Here is a 22,620-nt window from a genome sequence, read left to right as displayed (position 1 = left end):
TAGGGCTTTTTTATTTTATTAGGGGGATTAGATTAGGTGTAATTAGTTTTAAAAAATTGTAATTATTTTATTATTTTCTGTAATTTAGTGTTTGTTTTTTCATACTTTATATAATTTATTATATTTGTATTTAATTGTATTTAGTTTAGGTAATTAATTTAATTATAGTGTAGTGCTAGGTTTAATTGCAACTTAGGTTAGGATTTATTTTACAGGTAAATTTGAATTTATTTTAACTAGGTAGCTATTCTACCTAGTTAAAATAAAAACAAAATTGCCTGTAAAATAAAAATAAATCCTAAAGTAGATACAATGTAACTATTAGTTATATTGTAGCTATCTTAGGGTTTATTTTATCGGTAAGTGTTACGGTACCAACAGGATACCAAGGGTTAACACCAGATGAACAATGTCCTGCATAGGGAATCAGCAACTCACAACCCAGCCAGTTTTTCCCCTCAAACATGAGACCAGGCTTCACATCAGGTTTAAAACAGAATGACATTTATTAAAGGCTAGATGCCTAGTATTTATACAGGTTTGACCCCAGATGGGGGGGTTGAAAGACTGTTGTACATTAGATGGAGGGAACACGCCCTTTGACATGATACAATAGAATACCTTGCTCAAGCTGATAACAACTTGAACACAAGACACACACTTGGCTTCTCTTATCACTGAGGCGTCTGCTCTCTAGATGTGATTAAACAATGGAATGTTTATTACTTAAACGTAATTATAGCACACAATAGCTGAGGCCAGCAAACCTGTCTTTAGAAATTAGCTTCTTAAAGCTAAACACAGTTAACTCCTTCAGTCCTGACAGAAGGGTCTGTCACATAGCTCCCCCCTTGTGGAACACTCCGGCAGACCCGGCTTGACCCTTTGGCGGGTCAACCTGGGGATGACTGGACTAGGAGGTGGTAGGCATGTCAGTTTGCCGGGACAATCCATCTGCATTCCCGTTTAGCTTACTGGGCCGGTAGCCGATGGTGAAGTTATAGGGCTGGAGGGCTAAACTCCACCTCAGCAATCTACCATTGTCTCCTGAGACCCGGTTAAACCAGACTAAGGGATTTTGGTCCGTTATGAGGGAAAATTCCTGTCCGTATAGATAAGGGTTCAACTTCTTCAGTGCCCAGACCAGGGCTAAACATTCCTTCTCTACTGCCGCATAACTCACTTCCCTAGGTAACAACTTTCTGCTTAGGTATGCGACAGGGTGCTCTCCTCCATCCTCCCCGACTTGACTCAGTACAGCCCCCAGTCCATACATGGAAGCATCTGTATGAATGAGAAAACGTTTGTTAGGGACTGGGGCAGCCAAGACAGGGGCATTCACAAGGGCCTGCTTCAGTGCCTGAAATGCAGCTTCACAAGCTGGAGACCACAGGACCTGTTTGGGGAGGTTCTTTTTAGTCAGGTCAGTCAGGGGCTTGGCGATAGTACTGTAGTCTGGGACAAAACGTCGGTAATACCCGGCCGTCCCCAGGAAGGCTAGCACTTGGGTCTTAGTGATAGGTGTGGGCCAGTTAGCCACAGCCTCTACCTTGGCTGGCTCCGGTCTCTGTCTCCCACACCCCACTCGGTGACCCAAGTACTGTACTTCAGCCATACCTAGATGGCACTTGTCTGGTTTCAAGGTCAGGCCAGCGGCCCGAATCTTGTCCAGAACCACCCCTACATGGGTAAGGTGTTCTTCCCAGGACTCACTGTAAACCGCAATGTCGTCCAGGTATGCACAAGCAAATTCCTGGAAGCCATCGAGGAGTCTATCCACCATACGCTGGAAGGTAGCCAGAGCATTCTTCATCCCAAAGGGCATGACCTTAAACTGGTACAGGCCGAATGGGTTGACGAATGCCGACTTGGGGATAGCATCCTCGGCCAGGGGAATCTGCCAATAGCCTTTACACAGGTCTATGGTTGTCAGAAAGCGTCCCCTAGCAATACGGTCTAGTAATTCGTCTACCCGGGGCATCGGGTAAGCGTCAGTGGTGGTCCTCTCGTTGAGCCACCTGTAGTCCACACAGAACCGGGTGGTTCCATCTTTCTTAGGTACCAGGACTACAGGTGAAGCCCAAGGACTATCGGAGTGCTCGATCACTCCCATCCGAGCCATCTCCTGTATCTCCTTCCGCATTCCTTCTCGGACTGCTTCGGGTATACGGTAGGGAGGCTGTCGCAGGGGATTCTGTCCAGGTGTCTCTACCTTATGTACAGCTAGAGTAGTGTAGCCGGGCTCTTGGGAGAACGTCGCCTGCTTCTCCCACAGGAGCTGTCTTGCCTGTACCCTCTCGGTAGGGTTTAACCGGTCCCCTAGCTGCACAAGACTAGTGAGGTCAGTCTGGGGGTCCTTCTCTAATAAGTCGGGTAGGGGTAAATTCTCTGGGTCATCTGCAGCAGGGGCACATACTGCAGCTACATCCTCTCGCCTCTCCTGATACTCCTTCAGCATGTTCACATGAAAGGATCGCTGGATCCTCTCATCTGCACAGCTGGCTATAATATAGGTAGTATCACACACCTGAGATAACACCTTATACGGGCCCTGCCAAGATGCTTGCATCTTGTTGGTCTTCACAGGCTTGAGCACCAAAACCTTCTGTCCAACCTGGAAGACCCGCTGCCGGGCACCCTGATTGTACCACCCCTTCTGTCTCCCCTGGGCCACCTGGAGATTCTCTCTTACCATCAGAGACAGTTTCTCCATGCGGTCCCGGAGTTCCAGAACATATGGCACGATGGGGGTTCCCTCCTGCTCTATCTCTCCCTCCCAGTGTCCTCTAATGAGATCCAGGGGGCCGCGGACCCTTCTCCCATAGAGTAACTCAAAGGGAGAGAACCCAGTAGATTCCTGGGGCACCTCTCTGTACGCAAATAGCAGATGAGGCAGGAATCGTTCCCAGTCTCTGCAAGTGTCCGTGAAGGTCCTCAGCATCTGCTTGAGGGTGCCATTAAAGCGCTCGCAGAGACCGTTAGTCTGTGGGTGATAAGGCGAACTGAGCAACGGTTTAATGCCGCACACCTTCCACAGCTGCTGGGTGAGCACAGCGGTAAACTGGGTCCCCTGATCAGAGAGAATCTCCTTAGGGAACCCGACCCTAGTAAAAACCTTAACTAGGGCATCAGCGACTGTCTCTGCCTCTATATTCGACAGTGCTACTGCCTCTGGGTAACGAGTGGCATAGTCCACCACAGTGAGAATATACTTCTTACCTGATGGACTAGCCCTGGCCAGTGGACCCACAATGTCAACGGCTATGCGGGAAAAGGGTTCCCCAATGACAGGCATAGACATAAGCCTAGCTTTTGGGTGATCCCCCCGCTTACCCACCCATTGACAGGTGTCACAAGTACTACAATATACCCGCACATCTCGGTTAAAATTGGGCCAGAAGAAATTCTGGGTGATCCTATGAGCTGTGCGGCGGGACCCTAGATGTCCAGCTAATGGTACATCGTGCCCAATCCGCAGAATCTCTTGCCGGTATTTCGCAGGCACCACCAGCTGCCGATTCTGTGGAGGGGCAGTACTTTTCTGGGCAGGTTTGGGGATTCTATATAGCCGATCCCCCACCTACTCATAACGTTCCCCATCTACCCCCTCTTCTCCAGCATCTGCCCTAGCCCTGTATTTCTGAAGGGTCGGATCCTCCCGGGTTTCCCTCCCGTACGTCTCTGGGGTATCCCAGCTTAAGGGGGTCTGGTCTAGGGTACAAGTCGGGGGAGAAAGTCTTACCTGGGTCTCAGCAGCAGGTGGGTCGGTCTCGGTGGCACGGGTCTGGGCATGGGTAGTCACAGGGTTAACATCAGCGGGACCCATGGGAGCATAGGCAGAAACAAGGGGGGCCAAGTCATTTCCAAGAAGAACATCAGCAGGTAAGTCCTTCTTGACCCCCACATTCACAGGTCTAGCGCCCACTCCCCAATGCAAATGTACCCTGGCAACAGGTAGGCGGAACACATCGCCCCCTGCTACCCTCACAGCCACAGTGTCTCCAGTGTGCTGTTTCTCAGACACCAAGTTCTTTTGAAGCAAGGTCATGGTGCCCTAGTTGCTTACATCTAAAGCACCGAATAGGTTGTGAGTAGCACCACAAATTGAACCGGGCTCTCTGAGGGTAGTTCATGGCCGGAGGCCGTGTGGTATAGCGGTGCGCCAGGGTTTGGTAACTGGCAGCTGCTGGGGTGACTGGGGGTCTGTACTCCACTCTAGCAGGGGGCTTAGTGGTAGCAGTTTCCAGTTTGCGGGCATCCGTATACTCATCTGCCAAGCGAGCCGCTTCCTGCAGGGTGGAGGGTTTACGGTTCCGAACCCACTCTCGAACTCCTGCGGGTAACTTGTCGAAGCAATGTTCCAGCAGGAATAGCTGCAGCACCTCTTCCCCAGATACGGCTTGGCACCTCGCTATCCAGTGAGCTGCTGTGCGGTGCACCTTACATGCCCACTCAAGGTAGGAATCTCCAGCTAATTTAACAGTATCTCTGAACCGCCTCCGGTATGCCTCCGGTGTAACCGCATACCTGGAGAGCAGAGCCTCTTTTACAGTATTATAATCCCCGACTTCCTCATCTGGAATGGCCCGAAAAGCCTCACTGGCCCGGCCGGATAATTTTCCAGATAATATCGTGACCCAGTCCTCTGCGGGTACCTTGTGTAGTGCACATTGCCTCTCAAAATCCGCAAGGTACCCATCAATCTCTCCTTCTGTTTCCAGGAAGTTTTTAAAAGCTGCAAAATTTACTTTTCTCTTTTCCATCTTAGTCAGTATTGTAATAATCCCCCTCTTCCTGAGGTTACTGGCTTGTGTAGTTGCTCTTCTGGGCGATAAGGTTCATCCCGTCGCTTGCCACCAATTGTTACGGTACCAACAGGATACCAAGGGTTAACACCAGATGAACAATGTCCTGCATAGGGAATCAGCAACTCACAACCCAGCCAGTTTTTCCCCTCAAACATGAGACCAGGCTTCACATCAGGTTTAAAACAGAATGACATTTATTAAAGGCTAGATGCCTAGTATTTATACAGGTTTGACCCCAGATGGGGGGGTTGAAAGACTGTTGTACATTAGATGGATGGAACACGCCCTTTGACATGATACAATAGAATACCTTGCTCAAGCTGATAACAACTTGAACACAAGACACACACTTGGCTTCTCTTATCACTGAGGCGTCTGCTCTCTAGATGTGATTAAACAATGGAATGTTTATTACTTAAACGTAATTATAGCACACAATAGCTGAGGCCAGCAAACCTGTCTTTAGAAATTAGCTTCTTAAAGCTAAACACAGTTAACTCCTTCAGTCCTGACAGAAGGGTCTGTCACAGTAAGTATTTAGTTTTAAATAGGAATAATTTAGTTAATGATAGTTATTTTATTTATTTAAATTATATTTAAGTTAGGGGGGTGTTAGGGTTAGGTTTAGGGGTTAATACATTTAATATAGTTGCGGCAATGTTGGGGGCGGCAGATTAGGGGTTAATAAATGTAGGTAGGTGTCGACGATGTTAGGGACGGCAGACTAGGGGATAATAAAATTTAACTAGTGTTGGCGATGGGGGAGTGCGGCGGTTTAGGGGTTAATATATTTTTTAGAGTGGCGGCGATGTCCGGTTCGGCAGATTAGGGGTTAAAAATATTTTTTTAGTGTTTGCGATGTGGGGGGGGGGCCTCGGTTTAGGGGTTAAGAGGTAGTTTATGGGTGTTAGTGTACTATTTAGCACTTTAGTTAAGAGTTTTATATTACGGCGTTAGCCCATAAAACTTTTAACTACTAAATTTTAAATGCGGTATCAGTCTTGACAGGAGAGGCTGTACCGCTCACTTTTTGGAAGACTTAATACCTGCGTTAGGCAAATCCCATTGAAAATATAAGATACGCAATTGATGAAGTAGATTTGCGGTATTTTCGAGTCTGACCAAAAAAAGTGAGCGGTACACCTGTACCTGCAAGACTTGTAATACCAGCGTTAGCCTTAAAAAGCAGCGTTGAGAGGTCCCAACGCTGCTTTTTTCCTAACGCAAGACTCGTAATCTCGCCGACTGAATCTCTACATAAGGAGGAGTTATAAGTACCAACTGCACTCAGTAAATTAGTTAGCAATGGTATTGTAAGTCAGGTGGGAGTGGACAGCAAATCTGATTCAGGTGACCAGTCAGACAGGTGCATCTGTGACTAAGGGGGGGGGAATTAACAATGAGGCTTAGGAAGACGGGACAGCACTTAAGAAAAAAGGTAAAATAAAGGGGAAAAGGAAGAGAGGAAATAAAAGGAAGGAATATAACAACAAGAATAATGTGAAGGGGAGAGGGAGGAAACAGGGAACATAGAAGAGCAGTCAGAAACAAGTGAGGCGAGGAGGGAAGTGATGACACAAAAAAAAGAGGGAGATGGGTAACACTAGAAATAGGGAAAGAACTATATACAAATATAGATGCAAGGAGAGCCGGGAGACAGTGAGGAGTAAAGATGGGCTAGTGAGAAGGAGAGCCGGGAGACAGTGAGGAGTAAAGAGGGGCTAGTGAGAAGGAGAGCCGGGAGGCAGTTAGGAATAAAGAGGGGCTAGTGAGAAGGAGAGCCGGGAGACAGTGAGGAGTAAAGAGGGGCTAGTGAGAAGGAGAGCTGGGAGGCAGTGAGGAATAAAGAGGGGCTAGTAAGAAGGAGAGCCGGGAGACAGTAAGGAGTAAAGAGGGGCTAGTGAGAAGGAAAGCCGGGAGACAATGAGGAGTAAAGTGGAGCTAGTGAGAAGGAGAGCCGGGAGGCAGTGAGGAGTAAAGAGGGGCTAGTGAGAAGGAGAGCTGGGAGACAGTGAGGAGTAATCAGGGGCTAGTGAGGAGACCTGGGAGACAGTAAGGAGTAAAGAGGGGCTAGTGAGAGGGAGAGCCAGGAGACAGTAAGGAGTAAAGAGGGGCTAGTGAGGAGACCCGGGAGACAGTAAGGAGTAAAGAGGAGCCAGTGAGAGGGAGAGCCGGGAGACAGTGAGGAGTAAAGAGGGGCGAGTGAGGAGAGCCTGGAGACAGTAAGGAGTAAAGAGGGGCTAGTGAGGAGACCTGGAGACAGTAAGGAGTAAATAGGGGCTAGTGAGAGGGAGAGCCGGGAAACAGTGAGGAGTAAAGAGGGGCTAGTGAGGAGAGTCGGGAAACAGTAAGGTGTAAACAGGGGCTAGTGAGAAGGAGAGCCGGGAGACAGTAAGGAGTAAAGAGGGGCTAGTGAGAAGGAGAGCCGGGAGACAGTAAGGAGTAAAGAGGGGCTAGTGAGGAGAGCCGGTAGACAGTAAGGAGTAAAGAGGGGCTAATGAGGAGACCTGGGAGACGGTAAGGAGTAAAGAGGGGCTAGTGAGAGGGAGCTAGTGAGAGGGAGAGCCGGGAGACAGCAAGGAGTAAAGAGGGGCTAGTGAGGAGACCTGGGAGACAGTAAAGAGTAAAGAGGGGCTAGTGAGGAGACCTGGGAGACAGTAAGGAGTAAAGAGGGGCTAGTGAGGAGACCTGGGAGACAGTAAGGAGTAAAGAAGGGCTAGTGAGAGGGAGAGCCGGGAGACAGTGAGGAGTAAAGAGGGGCGAGTGAGGAGAGCCTGGAGACAGTAAGGAGTAAAGAGGGGCGAGTGAGGAGAGCCTGGAGACAGTAAGGAGTAAAGAGGGGCTAGTGAGAGGGAGAGCCGGGAGACAGTAAGGAGTAGACAGGGGCTAGTGAGGAGAGCCTGGAGACAGTAAGGGGTAAAGAGGGGCTAGTGAGAGGGAGATCCAGGAAACAGTGAGGAGTAAAGAGGGGCTAGTGAGAAGGAGAGCCGGGAGACAGTAAGGAGTAAACCGGGGCTAGTAAGAAGGAAAGCCGGGAGACAGTAAAGAGTAAAGAGGGGCAAGTGAGAAGGAGAGCCGGGAGACAGTAAGGAGTAAAGAGGGGCTAGTGAGAAGGAGAGCCGGGAGACAGTAAGGAGTAAGAGGGGCTAATGAGAGGGAGAGCTGGGAGACAGTAAGGAGTAAAGAGGGGCTAGCGAGAAGGAGAGCCGGGAGACAGTAAGGAATAAAGAGGAGCTAGTGAGAGGGAGAGCCGGGAGACAGTAAGGAGTAAAGAGGGGCTAGTGAGAATGAGAGCCGGGAGAAAGTAAGGAGTAAAGAGGGGCTAGTGAGGAGACCTGGGAGACAGTAAGGAGTAAAGAGGGGCTAGTGAGAGGGAGAGCCGGGAGACAGTGAGGAGTAAAGAGGGGTGAGAGAGAAGGCGAGCCGGGAGACAGTAAGGAGTAAAGAGGGGCTAGTGAGGAGACCTGGGAGACAGTAAGGAGTAAAGAGGGGGCTAGTGAGAGGGAGAGCCAGGAGACAGTAATGAGTAAAGAGGGGCTAGTGAGAGGGAGAGCCGGGAGACAGTGAGGAGTAAAGAGGGGCTAGTGAGAAGGAGTGCCGGGAGACAGTAAGGAGTAAACAGGGGCTAGTGAGGAGAGCTGGGAGGCAGTAAGGAGTAAAGAGGGGCTAGTGAGGAGAGCCGGGAGACAGTAGGGAGTAAACAGGGGCTAGTGAGAAGGAGAGCCGGGAGACAGTAAGGAGTAAAGAGGGGCTAGTGAGAAGGAGAGCCAGGAGACAGTAAGGAGTAAAGAGGGGCAAGTGAGAAGGAGAGCCGGGAGACAGTAAGGAGTAAAGAGGGGCTAGTGAGAAGGAGAGCCGGGAGACAGTAAGGAGTAAACGGGCTAGTGAGAAGGAGAGCCGGGAGACAGTAAGGAGTAAAGAGGGGCTAGTGAGAAGGAGAGCTGGGAGACAGTAGGGAGTAAACAGGGGCTAGTGAGAAGGAGAGCCGGGAGACAGTAAGGAGTAAAGAGGGGCTAGTGAGAAGGAGAGCCGGGAAACAGTAAGGAGTAAAGAGGACTTATCAATATAGATAAAGTATGAAGCTATGTTAGCACTTCCCTTCTGGTGCTCGCTGCCAGCCCCGGTTCTTCCAAACTGTGTGTAGATGCAAGAAATATCAAAAGTGGCGGCGCTGTGTCAGGGGATCCAAGCTGCTCACGCCCTCTGAGTTAACCAGGCTTCTCACAATAGTGTAGCAAGTTTCAAACAGTATGGTAGGCGCACAAACAGGTTATACTCACGCGATTTCAGTTAAAATAAGCCTTTTATTAAAAACATCACAAAGGTGTCTTCAGATGCAGCTTCAGGTTTATAAAAATACAGCTCACCGTGTTTCGGCTAAAAGAAGCCTTTATCAAGAGCATAAAATTAAAACAATTTCTGGAACAACTTGTTCCAGAAATTGTTTTAATTTTATGCTCTTTTTCATTCGTTATTGAAATAATTATATAAAAAATTATTAATACTGTAAAATATATATATTCTATGGATGACTATTTTTAATATTTCAGTACCGCACAATTCTTCGTATGAGCTAACTCGACTGCGTTAGTCCTAAGTTGCATACCCTGATGCACGGGTTGAGAACATACATATATTCCCTATTTACCACCACAGCTTTGTTTTTTAAAGAGATGGCGATCCAACAGGGTTAATTTGTAATTGTTAACTTTATTTTATAATTGTTTGTGATTATATATCCTCATTCATTAGTATATATCTCTTATAGAACTTACAATAGGTAGTATATCCTAGGAGAATTCTATCCTATTGATGTTATAGACACATATTCACATTATTTCCATGTTATAGTATACAGGTTTCTCAGTTTTCAACCTTATTTACTATAGTGGCAATGAGAGATATTTGAAATATGTCTTTTATCCATATGTTTTTCTATCAATATATAAGAGAATTTAAAAATGTAAATTGACAGGTTATATTATATTCCTGATCATCTCTGTATTGTCATTGGCAATGATGGCTTCCATATTTAAGTTACATTTTGGTCCTTATGTCACAGCCAGCAACCAAGGGAGAGGGATTAAATATATATTGTGTATAAAGTACCATAGTATGTTTAAATGTAAAAGAGATTGTCTCTACCTATAGATCCCTTTTGGAAAAAGTGAGTCTTATCTTGTTTATTAATATTTAATCTTTTAGATATTATTATTATCCATTTTTCTGTTTTACAATTCACATTAGGAATTTTTAAAATCTCTTAGAAAGATGTTAATTTCCTTTTTTTTAGCCACTAGATGGCCACATAACCATTCCAGAAAATATTGTCACATAATATTTGAAAACGTTAGAGAAATGTTTTTTCCCATCCATAATTTTAAAATATTATACTTTACCTCAACTTTTCTTCTACAATGCCCCACTTTATATTACAGGCAATAGCCTTCCTTTTATCTGCAAGGTGCTGTTTATATTTCAGAATATTTATTGTTGGTCCAGTTCTGGCCTTAACCCATATTCTTTATATCATTCTGATTATATAGTTTTACTCTTGTTTTATTATGTAGTTTTGAATACAAAAAAGTACCCCTATATAATCCAAACATCGTTCTTTATTAGTATTAAACGGACAGTCTACTCCAGAATGTTTGTTTAAAAAGATAGATAATCCCTTTATTACCCATTCCCCAGTTTTGCATAACCAACACTGTTATATTAATATACTTTTTACCTCTATTATTACTTTGTCTCTCTGGGGCCGAATTATCAAGCTCCGAATGGAGCTTGATGCCCTTCGCCGGAAACAGCAGTTATGAAGCAGCGGCCTAAAGACCGCCGCTCCATAACTTGTCCGCCTGCTCTCAGGCTGCGGACATAAATCCGCATGATCCTATACGATCGGGCTGATTGACACCCTCTGCTAGCGGCTGATTGGCCGCAAATCTGCAGAGGGCGGCATTGCACAAGCAGTTCACAAGAACTGCTTGTGCAATGATAAATGCCGACAGCATACGCTGTCGGCATTTATCGATGTGCGGCGGACATGTTATGCTACATCGTATCATGTCCGCTCGCATCTTTCATAAATCGGCCCTCTAAGCCTCTACAGACTTATCCAAATCTCAGTTCTTTTGACAAACATGCATTTTAGCCAATCAGTGCTAACTCATAAATAACTGCATGGAAGTGAGCACAATGTTATCTATAAGGCACATATGAACTAGCGCTGTCTAGATTATAAAAGTAAACTAAAAATTTGTTTCATGATTCAGATAGGGCATGCAATGTGAAAGTTTAATTTTGACTAGACTGTCCCTTTAAGGACCCAAGAGTAGCCCGGTTTGATGCTTAACTTGTTTGTATTATGTTTATCGAGCAATGTATGTAGATTTGCTGTAAGTACATATCGCTTATGCCTATATGCTTTCTGTTTTATGTATGTCAGCAATTAAAAATAAAAAAAAGACAACACTATCACAATCTGTGAATGTGCACCACTTCTGTACAAAAATACTTCAATTACAAGATGGTGGTTCCCAGTGGCAGAACGTCACTAACCAGCACTTTTAAAGGGTTAAAATAAGAGAATATATTTGCAGAGAGCTAAAGGTGCAGGAGGAAAAACAATACCGTGGTGAGTAATAACCATGCAACTGTAGTTGTAGCCAGCAGGTTACTGTTCCTTTAATGATTTGTTTACTTTTTTCTTTTGCACATACATCCACGCAGTGCTTGTTTAATAACACATTTGCATCATTATGAATTATTGCATTTTGATGATTTATTCTATGTATATTTTATTGTAAAGCATGGATTTTTTTTCTCACTAATCTTAGGTCACAGTTCAAGGGGGCTCATCCATATTAAGGACCTTTATCATACCAGCAAGAACAAACTTTTCTGCTCTAACATATGATTTCATCTACACTGTCAAGAGCACCAACAGCAGTGAACCGCAAGGAAATAGTAGCAGTGCACGTGAAGCATGCATTGTACAGCTTCTACTAAGCACTGCCCTGATGCTCCTTTTATGTTTTTAACAAAACTGGAACTTGGGAAAATATAGTAAAAGTGTCAGATCAATTCACCGTATCATAAAAATCATGTAACTGGCTGATCTGGCCATGCCAACAATACGTTTATTACAGAAAATAAAAACATTTTTTTAAATATATTTTACATTGGGTTCCATATCAGTCCATCAGTATTTTATTTACATGTTAAAAACATCAAATCCAAGTGATTTTCTTTTATTTATTTTTTAAGCCAAGCAAATCCTTTAGAAAAACTGCAGTTTGAACTATTAAAACAGTTTGAATTGTGTATATGATAAAAACATGAAAATATGAGACAGGCTTTTCAATGTGGGTGAGGTTTGCATGGGTTTGCCCAGACCTTTATGGAAGAAAAACACACACGACCAAAGCGAAAAACGTTAGCACTTATTGATTCTGTAAAAATGATGACAGCAAAATGTTTGAATACCAGTGATATCAGTTCATGACATGTATGTATTAAACAATTTCACTTAATGATTGTAATAATTAATGAACATTCCAAAAGTCATATTTTAATTGTGTTCAAGTTTCATAGTATAAAAAGGTGATTTGAGCTAGATGCTTTTAGCTTTTTTTTAATAAGCCAATAAACAATGGTGTTTAGTAACGTGCAAACTGAGCATAGGAAAATAAGTTTTTAACATATTATAAAAATGAACATTTTAAAAATACTTTTATAAAATTAAGTGCAAAGAGCCATAAAATGCACTTGAAAAAGGACTAAATGTTTTTTTCAAGGCAGCTGAATTAATCTATATTGATAAAATGTGTTATCTGGTGGTTTGAAATAGCACTGCTGAATAGTTCCCATACAAGAGAAGTGTTACAAATGCATTTGAAAAGCTAGTGATTACTAAGTTATTGTGGTCTTTTCTAATAGACTGGTGTGACCTTACAGTTTTAAAGGGCCATTATAGTAGAAAATGACATGCTGTAATATGTCATTTTAAGACTATCGACCATGCAGTACTATGCATTTAACCCCCTGCAAAGGGTTCAACACATAGTATATGTGCTGCTCAGGACCTGCAGAGCACTGCAGGTCCCAAGTGGAAAATGCTGCTGAGTTGTGCAACTAGCACTGCTGATTGGATCAGCAGCGAATTCTGCTAGGGACCAGCAGTGCTTAATGGGGCCCTAGCGGCACTTCTACTGTGTGTTTAACCCCTTCACAGAGGATAAATACATAGTACTGCACGGTCTATAGTCTTAAAATGACATGCTGTAACAGATTAGAGCATGTAATATTCTACTATAATGGCCCTTTAAATCCTGCAAGCAATTCTGATGGTTTAGTATGGGTCGACTACTATTAATCTGTTGCATATTTTATTCTGACTACTAGTAATCTATGTTTTTGTTCTTAGCAAACCTTTCATATGATCATTACAACACTGCAATAATAATTCATTATCGACACATTTTTCATAAAACCTGAATTATTTAAACTCCTATGAAAAAATCCAATATTAAATATATCCCAGCATTTGGTTACAATCTTATTTTTTTTTTATTCAGTTACCTATATAACAATTGTTATATTTCCTTATTTAAGCTTTCCTGCAAGCTGCAGATTTCTGGCCACAAATAATAAGTTTGTTACCTTTCCATCTTTATTTCACTTTGTACAAATTGTACTTGGTTTTACAGATAAGCAAAACATAAAGGGACCTGAACCCCCAAATTGTTCCTTTATCATTCAGACAAAGCTTACAATTTAAAAAAAATAAAATTCAATTTTCTTCTCTTATCAAAGTAGCTTTGTTTTCATTGTATGTTTGTTGAAGGACTGCTATCTAGTGCCCTTGCAAATGTATAACATTGTTAAAAGCCTTACTGCTACCATACAGACATGCAAGTTTTTGATCCTACCTTACCTGCTTTTCAACCATGGATACCAAGAGAACAAAGTAATACAAATATAAATCTCTTTGTCCAAACTGCTTGGGGTTTTGGATTTCAGAACATTTGTACGTTGGAGAGTGGATGAGACCAAGTGTAAACATCAATATATTATGTCTATAGGCAATATTTACATGTCATAAAACAGCTTATATGGATGGTATCATTTGTAATACTTTTGTATACATAGCTCCATCAGAAAGATAATACAGTACTGTAGCCGGAAAGATAAGAGATGATGTCTTAAATAAATATAGACTATAATTTGCATTTTAGAACAAAAACTAAAAGCAAAAGACGCAGACAGAGAAGTTTATGACTTACTGGCAGAGAAAAAGGGTCACTTTTTCCTTTTTTTTTTAAATATCAATGAAAAATTCTGGATTTCATTATAATTGTGGATTCTAGAAATGTGGATTTGGGAATAGACATTATCTTCTGTGGACCATATTTGATTTTTAAACCAATAACGGCCTCTGGTAGCTCCAGTGCTGAGAAGGCCTTACAGTAGTATGATTTGCTGATCAGACAGAGCTAGACTGACCCTGCAATCCTATAATAAGGTGCAGTGGTTACAAATCAACCAGGATATGTCTTTGTTACCTTTTATGCTTCCTCTGTCATCTCAATACTATGTTGGTTGCAAATGGAAACACCAACACGCCAGTTACTAGAAATGGTTCTGGCTACACTGGTGTGGGCACTTTATAATCACTTGCCATTGTTTGCACTGCTGGGCATGACTCTGGTGTTCTGATAGTTTCTATGGTGATTTTAATGCTAGAAGTGACAAAAATAAGAAAGGTGTTCTAAAATGGAAATGATTAAGAATTCTACAAAAAAGCTATGGTTAAAGATATGAGACTTATTGGTATTTAATAAGAAAATAGTTTTTTTTTATTTCCGTACTAAAGTTGTAAAGCTTGTAAATACAGTTCTAAAAGAAAGAATGTTATATTGACAGTTACAGGCAAATTTATAATAAGATACACTAATAAAAATGTTATTTACAATTCAATGTCCTTGGCATAGAGGTACGTAAGAAAATTAGGGAACATCTTTTAAATATTAAGAAGGGGAATGTAGATCATCAGCTCTCTAAACATTTTAAGGAAGTCCACAACTAGGAAACTTGCAGTTTTAGGCAATTTCTAAATTCAAGAAAGATTTAAGAGGGGGGATCCTGAAAAGAAGCTAATTTAAAGAGAAGCTAAGCTTATTTTCAAATTCAAATCACTTCACAAAAGAGGTTTGTGTGCAGAACTGGACCTTATGGAGCCCCAGAGGTGTCACACAAGTTTTTTTTTTTTATAAATCGTGAACACATTTCTTCTACTAGATACGACGAGTCCACGGATTCATCCTTACTTGTGGGATATTATCCTCCTGCTAACAGGAAGTGGCAAAAGAGCACCACAGCAGAGCTGTATATATAGCTCCTCCCTTCTCTCCACCCCCAGTCATTCTCTTTGCCTATACTAGTAATAGGAAGGGGTAAAGGGAAAGAGGTGTTAAAATGATACTTTTTATTTTCTTCAAGCAAGACTTTTTTATTTTAAATGGTACCGGTGAGTGCTATTTTTCCTCAGGCAGCAGATGGAAGAAGATTTCTGCCTGGAGGTTGATGATCTTAGTAGTTGTCACTAAGATCCAGAGGAGCTCCCACAGAATGGCTGAGGAGTACTCGAGAAGCTTCAGTGTGGGGAATGTTTTTCATGCTACAAGCATTGAGATATGTTTAGTCATTTATTTCTGGAGAGACTGTGGTATTTCAGAACTGGCTGACATAGTTCCCATGAGGGAAGAGGTAAGCAGTAATCCTACATATATAAAGGGGTATTACTGGGACCTGTATATTATGGGCTTAAATGCAGCAAAGGAATGGCAGCATGGTTGACACTGGCAACATAACATTTTTATGAGGAAACGTTTTTTATGTTTAATGGCACTGGAGGGTTTCACATGGCATATAGGTTTTATTTGGGGATATAAAAAACCCACATGGCTAGTTCCTATACCGCTTTACATCGGTTTTGTTAGGCAGAGAGACATCGCATAGGATGGGCGGGGCCTAATTTTCACGCCTCAGATGCGCAGTTGAAGCTGAAGACATAGCCTAACGAAGTTATAGTGAGATTTCTCAGACCCCTGAGGGCAGGTAGGCACCACAGCAGAGCTGTGGCAAGGTGCAGGGGGTTGCTAATCTATTTTTTATAACGTTTTGGGTAACATTTTTCTCATAGAGGGTTAATTTGTCCCTTACTTGTGGTGCAATCTTAGATTACAAGATAAGACACATATATGCTAAAATTGTGAGAGTTATAACATTTTAAAGCAGTTTTGGAAAAATTGTGCGTTTTTTTACTTCTTAAAGGCGCAGTACCGTTTTTCAAATTGTTGTTTTTTTCATTAAATAAAGTGTTTTCAAGACTTTTTGTGGTTATTACTAGCCTGTTCAACATGTCTGACATTGAGGAAAGTCAATGCTCTATGTGTTTAGAAGCCATTGTGGAACCCCCACTTACATTGTGTCCCTCATGTACTGAAAGGGCCTTACATTGCAAAGAACATATTTTAGGTGATAAAAGTATGTCTAAGGATGATTCTCAGTCCGAAGAGAATCAGGTTATGCCATCTAATTCTCCCCAAGTGTCACAACCTTTAACGCCCACTCAAGCGACGCCAAGTATTTCTAGTGCGTCTAATTCTTTTACTCTGCAAGATATGGCTGCAGTTATGTACAGCAGAGCTGCTATATAGCTCCTCCCCTAACTGCCATATCCAGTCATTCGACCGAAGACGAGCAGAGAAAAGAGAAACCATAGGGTGCAGTGGTGACTGTAGTTTAAAATCTAAAAAATACCTGCCTTAAAATGACAGGGCGGGGGCAGTGGACTGGATACACCACAAGAGAAATAAATTTATCAGTAGGTCAAAAGAATAGGTGGCGCAAGTGAATGCTGTTCTGACTAATAATGGTTTAATATGTATTTCAGATTCCTTGTGTGTCTGATAATGTTCTCACCTTACATAGGCTGTATTGAAATTTCAAGTGTAAATGGTATCTCTCCAGGACAATAAAGCTTCTAGATTCAAATTCTATAGTTTAAATATATATATATTTATTGAATAAAAGATTCTTGTTTCTTAAATGAACGATTCTTATATATGAGATCAAAATAATGATGATCTATTCACAAGTGATAATCAGTTGACAATTTAAAACATTTGGTAAAATATAAAATATGAAATATAAAATATGATACTACAATATTAAAAACACCGGTGTTCTTCATAAACAAAAAACTATAAAAACTCAAATTGAGATAATATAAGCAAGCAGGTGTACTCAGAAGATAAAACCAAAAAATAAACAGAGGAGACTCATGTACCTCTAAGCGTATGACTATCAAAAAACATATATAAATGCATATATGAGTATATGGACCATATGTCTGGTATCCGTTAAACTAGCGTATATATATACTTCACAGATGTATAAGGGTTAAGCAAATATTATACTGTTCCTTATTGCTTAATGTTCTGGCAAAACATGGGGTGGTTATCCTTCCGTCAAAAATATATTTGGGCCAATGTATATTGAAACAAATGTGGCAAAATGTAGCCAGTAATGTGTAGCAGCAGTGTTATTTCTTAGATTTCAGCGTCTCTGTTTTTTGATCAGAGGTAGGTTTACATACGGTTTTTAGCTTGGTGTAGCGATTCCTTCCTTAAAAACAGTGCACTGTTGACGTCTTCCCTCTGCTGTGCAGAAAAAGCCGGTGGAGTACTAAGTCCCTTAGCCTCCGTTTACCAGCTGTGTTGGTAGTTGTTTTCCTTAGATTCGTTGTTTACCCAGTAATGGGCCTTGATGGTATTCTTATGAGCTCCGGTCACAACTTGCTTCTTTCTTTGTGAGTGTATAACCCAGACCCGGTCTTTATTTTCACCGGTCTCCTTGCTGTTATCACAGCTGACAAAGTTCTCCTCTGGAGCTGAGTTGTTTTGGCTCACTTCTTAATTTCAAGTGATCAGGTTTCTACGCGTTTCGGCGTTCTGCCTTTCTCAAGATACCTGATTGAACCACCTGTAGCCTTTTTATCTGGATCTCCCATGTTCCATCTCTTCAGCTTAACCCTTAATGTTTCTGTTTCTTGTGGATTCGTTTAGAGTTTTACTGTAATCTTAGTTCTTCCACTGTCCTTTGTAAAAGGTTTTCTTAAAATAATTATATTTTTTATTTAAATCCTCAGGTTCATTTTCTCCATATTAGACATCACATAAACAGTAATATTTGGTTCATATATTTCGAGTTCATATTTACAGATATTCTACATTCTTTTTTATATGCCTAATTCAACTTGATATATGAAAACTTACTATAAAAATATGTTATTATAATATTATAGTAATGATAGTATATATATATATGTTCCAGAAGATTAATACAATTAATTTATAAAGTTTGTGTGAATATGTAAATGTTCAATTAGCTAATTTTTGTGATTCTAAATCAGATATTAATTCTATATAGAGTATACTTATACAGTCCTGTATTCTTGTTATACTTGTGTAGTGGGGTATTTCATCATCTCATATATAGGTGTTATTTATACATAAGTGTTGTTTATCCAGGTTGTAGAAAAGATACTGGAAGTGCTTATGATACACAAATCTCTAATAGTTATCTAGAAACATATATTGTTTTATTAGCATCCGTGGTCACCTATAATCAATGACTCTTGTTTTTATATTCCTGCCATATGTTGTCACCTCATTTCCTACTATATTCTTTACCTCGATATAAGTTATGTGTGTGTTTGTATCTTACTAATGGAGAGTTGTATTCATATAGCGTATTACTTTATATACAAGGAAGTATTGATTGTATTATAAGTCTATATTATAGAATTAAGGTCTAGTTCACTATTTAATCCCTTAGGGAATAAGGTCCCCATTCTAAAGATAATTTCAGCTTCTTTATGGAGTAACTTTCTCTCCATGTTCCCTCCTCTATTGTCTTCTCTTACTAGTTTAATGCCCCAATATTTTAGTTCTTTTGGATTGCTATTATGATGTTCCTTAAAGTGTACATACAGTCTTGTATTTTCTTTGCCCTGCTCTATGCACCAAATGTGTTCTCTAATTCGCTCTCTGAGACTTCTGCTCGTTTGTCCCAGGTATTGTAATTTGCACGAACACTGTAATATGTATATGACATTATTGTCTGTGCATCTTATTATGTCATTTATTTTAAAATTAATTTTGTTACTTGTTGAAATTATTTGATTCGTTTTATGGCTAAATTGGCAAGACTTACAATCATAACAGGGAAAGAAACCTGTTAGTCGCTCCCCTTTTAGATTCACTATGTTGTTGGTAGTTTTACATTTATATTCACTTGGTGAAAGTATGTTCTTAAGGTTTGTTGCTTTTCTATATATTATATCTGGTGTTGGTTTAAGTTGTTTTCCAATAACTGGGTCACTTCTGGCCAAATGCCAGTGTTTCTTAATGATATTTTGTACTTGTTTATATTGTGCTGAATATGTTGTTATAAAGGGTATTTTTAACATGTTGAAGTCAGTCTCTTCGGTTTGATTTAGTTTTTTATCTTCTAGTAGTGTTTCTCTCTTTATTTCTCTAACTATGTTTTTTGTATTAATGATTTGTATTTCATTATATCCTTTTTCTACAAACCTGTCCTGTATAGTCAGTGCTTGTCTGTCAAAGTCTGCTATGTCGCTACAGTTACGTCTAATACGTGAAAACTGTCCTTTCGGTATGTTTTTTTTCCACTTTATGTGGTGACTACTGTTGCGTTCAATATAGTTGTTAGCATCGATTTTTTTAAAAAATGTAGTGGTGTTGATTTTATTATCAGTGATAGATACCTCAATGTCTAGAAAGCTGATGTGTTCCTTACTGCATTCATGGCTAAATAAAAGTCCCAAGTTATTACTGTTAAGATCTTCCATGAATAGTAAAAATAGTTCCTGGTCCCCCTCCCAGATGATAAAGACGTCATCTATAAAACGTTTAAAGAGCACGAGATTCGCACCCCAAGGAGTAGAGTTTATAAAATTCTCCTCAAATTTTCCCACGAATAAATTCGCGTAGCTGGGTGCGAATCTCGTGCCCATTGCAGTGCCTCTTTGTTGGAGGTAATACTTTCCATCAAATTTAAAATAGTTATTCTGTAAAATAAAAGCCATACAATCTAAAATAAATTTTTGTTGAATGGGATTCATATCTTTATCTTGTTTTAGATACATTTCTGTAGCTTCTAGCCCATGTGTGTGTTCAATACAGGTGTAAAGTGAGCTTACATCGCACGTAGCCATTAAGTAATTGTCCTTCCATTTTATGTCTTTAATGATATTGAGAAAATGTTTGGTGTCTTTTAAATAAGAGGATATGTTCTTTACATGTTTCTGCAGAAAAAAGTCAACATACTGTGAGAGGTTGGAAGTTAACGAATCAATGCCCGATATGATGGGGCGTCCTGGTGGATTTGATATATCTTTATGTACTTTTGGCAAAAAATAGAACACAGGTGTTCTGGGGTATTCTGTGTTAAGGAATTTGAATTCTTGGGTGTTAATTATTCCTTTAGTTTTTGCCTCTATCAGCATGTTGTCGAGATTATTTTTCATTCTATTTATAGGGTTATTGACAAGTTTCTTATATGTCACTGTATCTCCTAATAGTCTATATGCTTCTGTCAGATATTTACTTGTATCCATAATTACGACCCCTCCCCCTTTGTCTGCTTGTTTTATAATGATGTTTTTATTCTCTTTAAGTCCTTTGAGGGTTTGTTTTTCTTTTTTGGTCATATTCCACTTCATGTCTTTATTAGTGTCTATTTTATCTATATCTTCTTTCACTTTCCTTTCAAACATCTCTATTGCGCTCCCTTTTTCATGAGTTGGAAAGAAGTTGGATTTTTGTTTTAATTTAGTATGTGTATATGTGGGGTCTTCATTAGCATAATTCATTATTGGATTTTTCATGAAATATTTTTTCAGGGTTAATTTCCTAGTTAGTTGGTTCACATTAATTAGAGTTTCAAACTTATTAAGTTTGTTTGCCGGAGCAAATGATAATCCTTTGCTTAATATGGATGTTTCTTCTTGACTTAATGTTATTTTACTCAGGTTGAAAATACCTCTTGTTTTTACTTTGATTTCTTGGTTGCCTTTTTTGCACTTTCTAATCCCTCTTCCTCTACCTCCTCTAGTCTTCGTTTTCCCTTTGGAGGGTCGTGTGACTGAATTGGTCCCTCCTCTAAAAAAGATTTTGATGTGCCTACTTTTGTTTGTGTTGATGTTTCACCAGTGTTATTTTCTTCTGTTAGTGAACTAAATCTATTCTGTGTCTTAACTTCCCATTTGTTAGGTGTAGATCAGCACATAACGAATGGAAAGATCCCTACTATAGCAATGAGGATCAGCACACTCCACAACATAATAGAGATCCACGAAGACACAAACAGTTACAAAAAGATAGTAATTATAAATCACACACAGAAAAGAGACAAACACCTAACAAATGGGAAGTTAAGACACAGAATAGATTTAGTTCACTAACAGAAGAAAATAACACTGGTGAAACATCAACACAAACAAAAGTAGGCACATCAAAATCTTTTTTAGAGGAGGGACCAATTCAGTCACACGACCCTCCAAAGGGAAAACGAAGACTAGAGGAGGTAGAGGAAGAGGGATTAGAAAGTGCAAAAAAGGCAACCAAGAAATCAAAGTAAAAACAAGAGGTATTTTCAACCTGAGTAAAATAACATTAAGTCAAGAAGAAACATCCATATTAAGCAAAGGATTATCATTTGCTCCGGCAAACAAACTTAATAAGTTTGAAACTCTAATTAATGTGAACCAACTAACTAGGAAATTAACCCTGAAAAAATATTTCATGAAAAATCCAATAATGAATTATGCTAATGAAGACCCCACATATACACATACTAAATTAAAACAAAAATCCAACTTCTTTCCAACTCATGAAAAAGGGGAGCGCAATAGAGATGTTTGAAAGGAAAGTGAAAGAAGATATAGATAAAATAGACACTAATAAAGACATGAAGTGGAATATGACCAAAAAAGAAAAACAAACCCTCAAAGGACTTAAAGAGAATAAAAACATCATTATAAAACAAGCAGACAAAGGGGGAGGGGTCGTAATTATGGATACAAGTAAATATCTGACAGAAGCATATAGACTATTAGGAGATACAGTGACATATAAGAAACTTGTCAATAACCCTATAAATAGAATGAAAAATAATCTCGACAACATGCTGATAGAGGCAAAAACTAAAGGAATAATTAACACCCAAGAATTCAAATTCCTTAACACAGAATACCCCAGAACACCTGTGTTCTATTTTTTGCCAAAAGTACATAAAGATATATCAAATCCACCAGGACGCCCCATCATATCGGGCATTGATTCGTTAACTTCCAACCTCTCACAGTATGTTGACTTTTTTCTGCAGAAACATGTAAAGAACATATCCTCTTATTTAAAAGACACCAAACATTTTCTCAATATCATTAAAGACATAAAATGGAAGGACAATTACTTAATGGCTACGTGCGATGTAAGCTCACTTTACACCTGTATTGAACACACACATGGGCTAGAAGCTACAGAAATGTATCTAAAACAAGATAAAGATATGAATCCCATTCAACAAAAATTTATTTTAGATTGTATGGCTTTTATTTTACAGAATAACTATTTTAAATTTGATGGAAAGTATTACCTCCAACAAAGAGGCACTGCAATGGGCACGAGATTCGCACCCAGCTACGCGAATTTATTCGTGG

At 40.4% G+C, this 22,620-nt stretch overlaps 1 protein-coding gene across 2 annotated transcripts in view; it reads left to right on the top strand.

Annotated features, from left to right (window-relative positions):
* LOC128662831 (carboxypeptidase M) overlaps positions 1 to 13,624 on the top strand; it is a 281,631-nt gene extending 268,007 nt beyond the window's left edge. For both annotated transcript variants that reach the window (XM_053716817.1, XM_053716816.1), the window contains exon 9: positions 11,648 to 13,624. In XM_053716817.1, coding sequence (XP_053572792.1) covers positions 11,648 to 11,851 — 204 coding nt within the window. In that variant the 3' untranslated portion in view covers positions 11,852 to 13,624. The remainder of the gene's footprint in view (positions 1 to 11,647) is intronic.
* The last annotated feature ends 8,996 nt before the right edge of the window (positions 13,625 to 22,620 follow it).

Source organism: Bombina bombina, chromosome 6 (genome assembly GCF_027579735.1).
Source record: "Bombina bombina isolate aBomBom1 chromosome 6, aBomBom1.pri, whole genome shotgun sequence".
In the NCBI taxonomy this organism is placed as follows: domain Eukaryota; kingdom Metazoa; phylum Chordata; class Amphibia; order Anura; family Bombinatoridae; genus Bombina; species Bombina bombina.
Note: the sequence above shows the minus strand (reverse complement) of the source record. Positions and strands in the feature narration are given on the sequence as shown.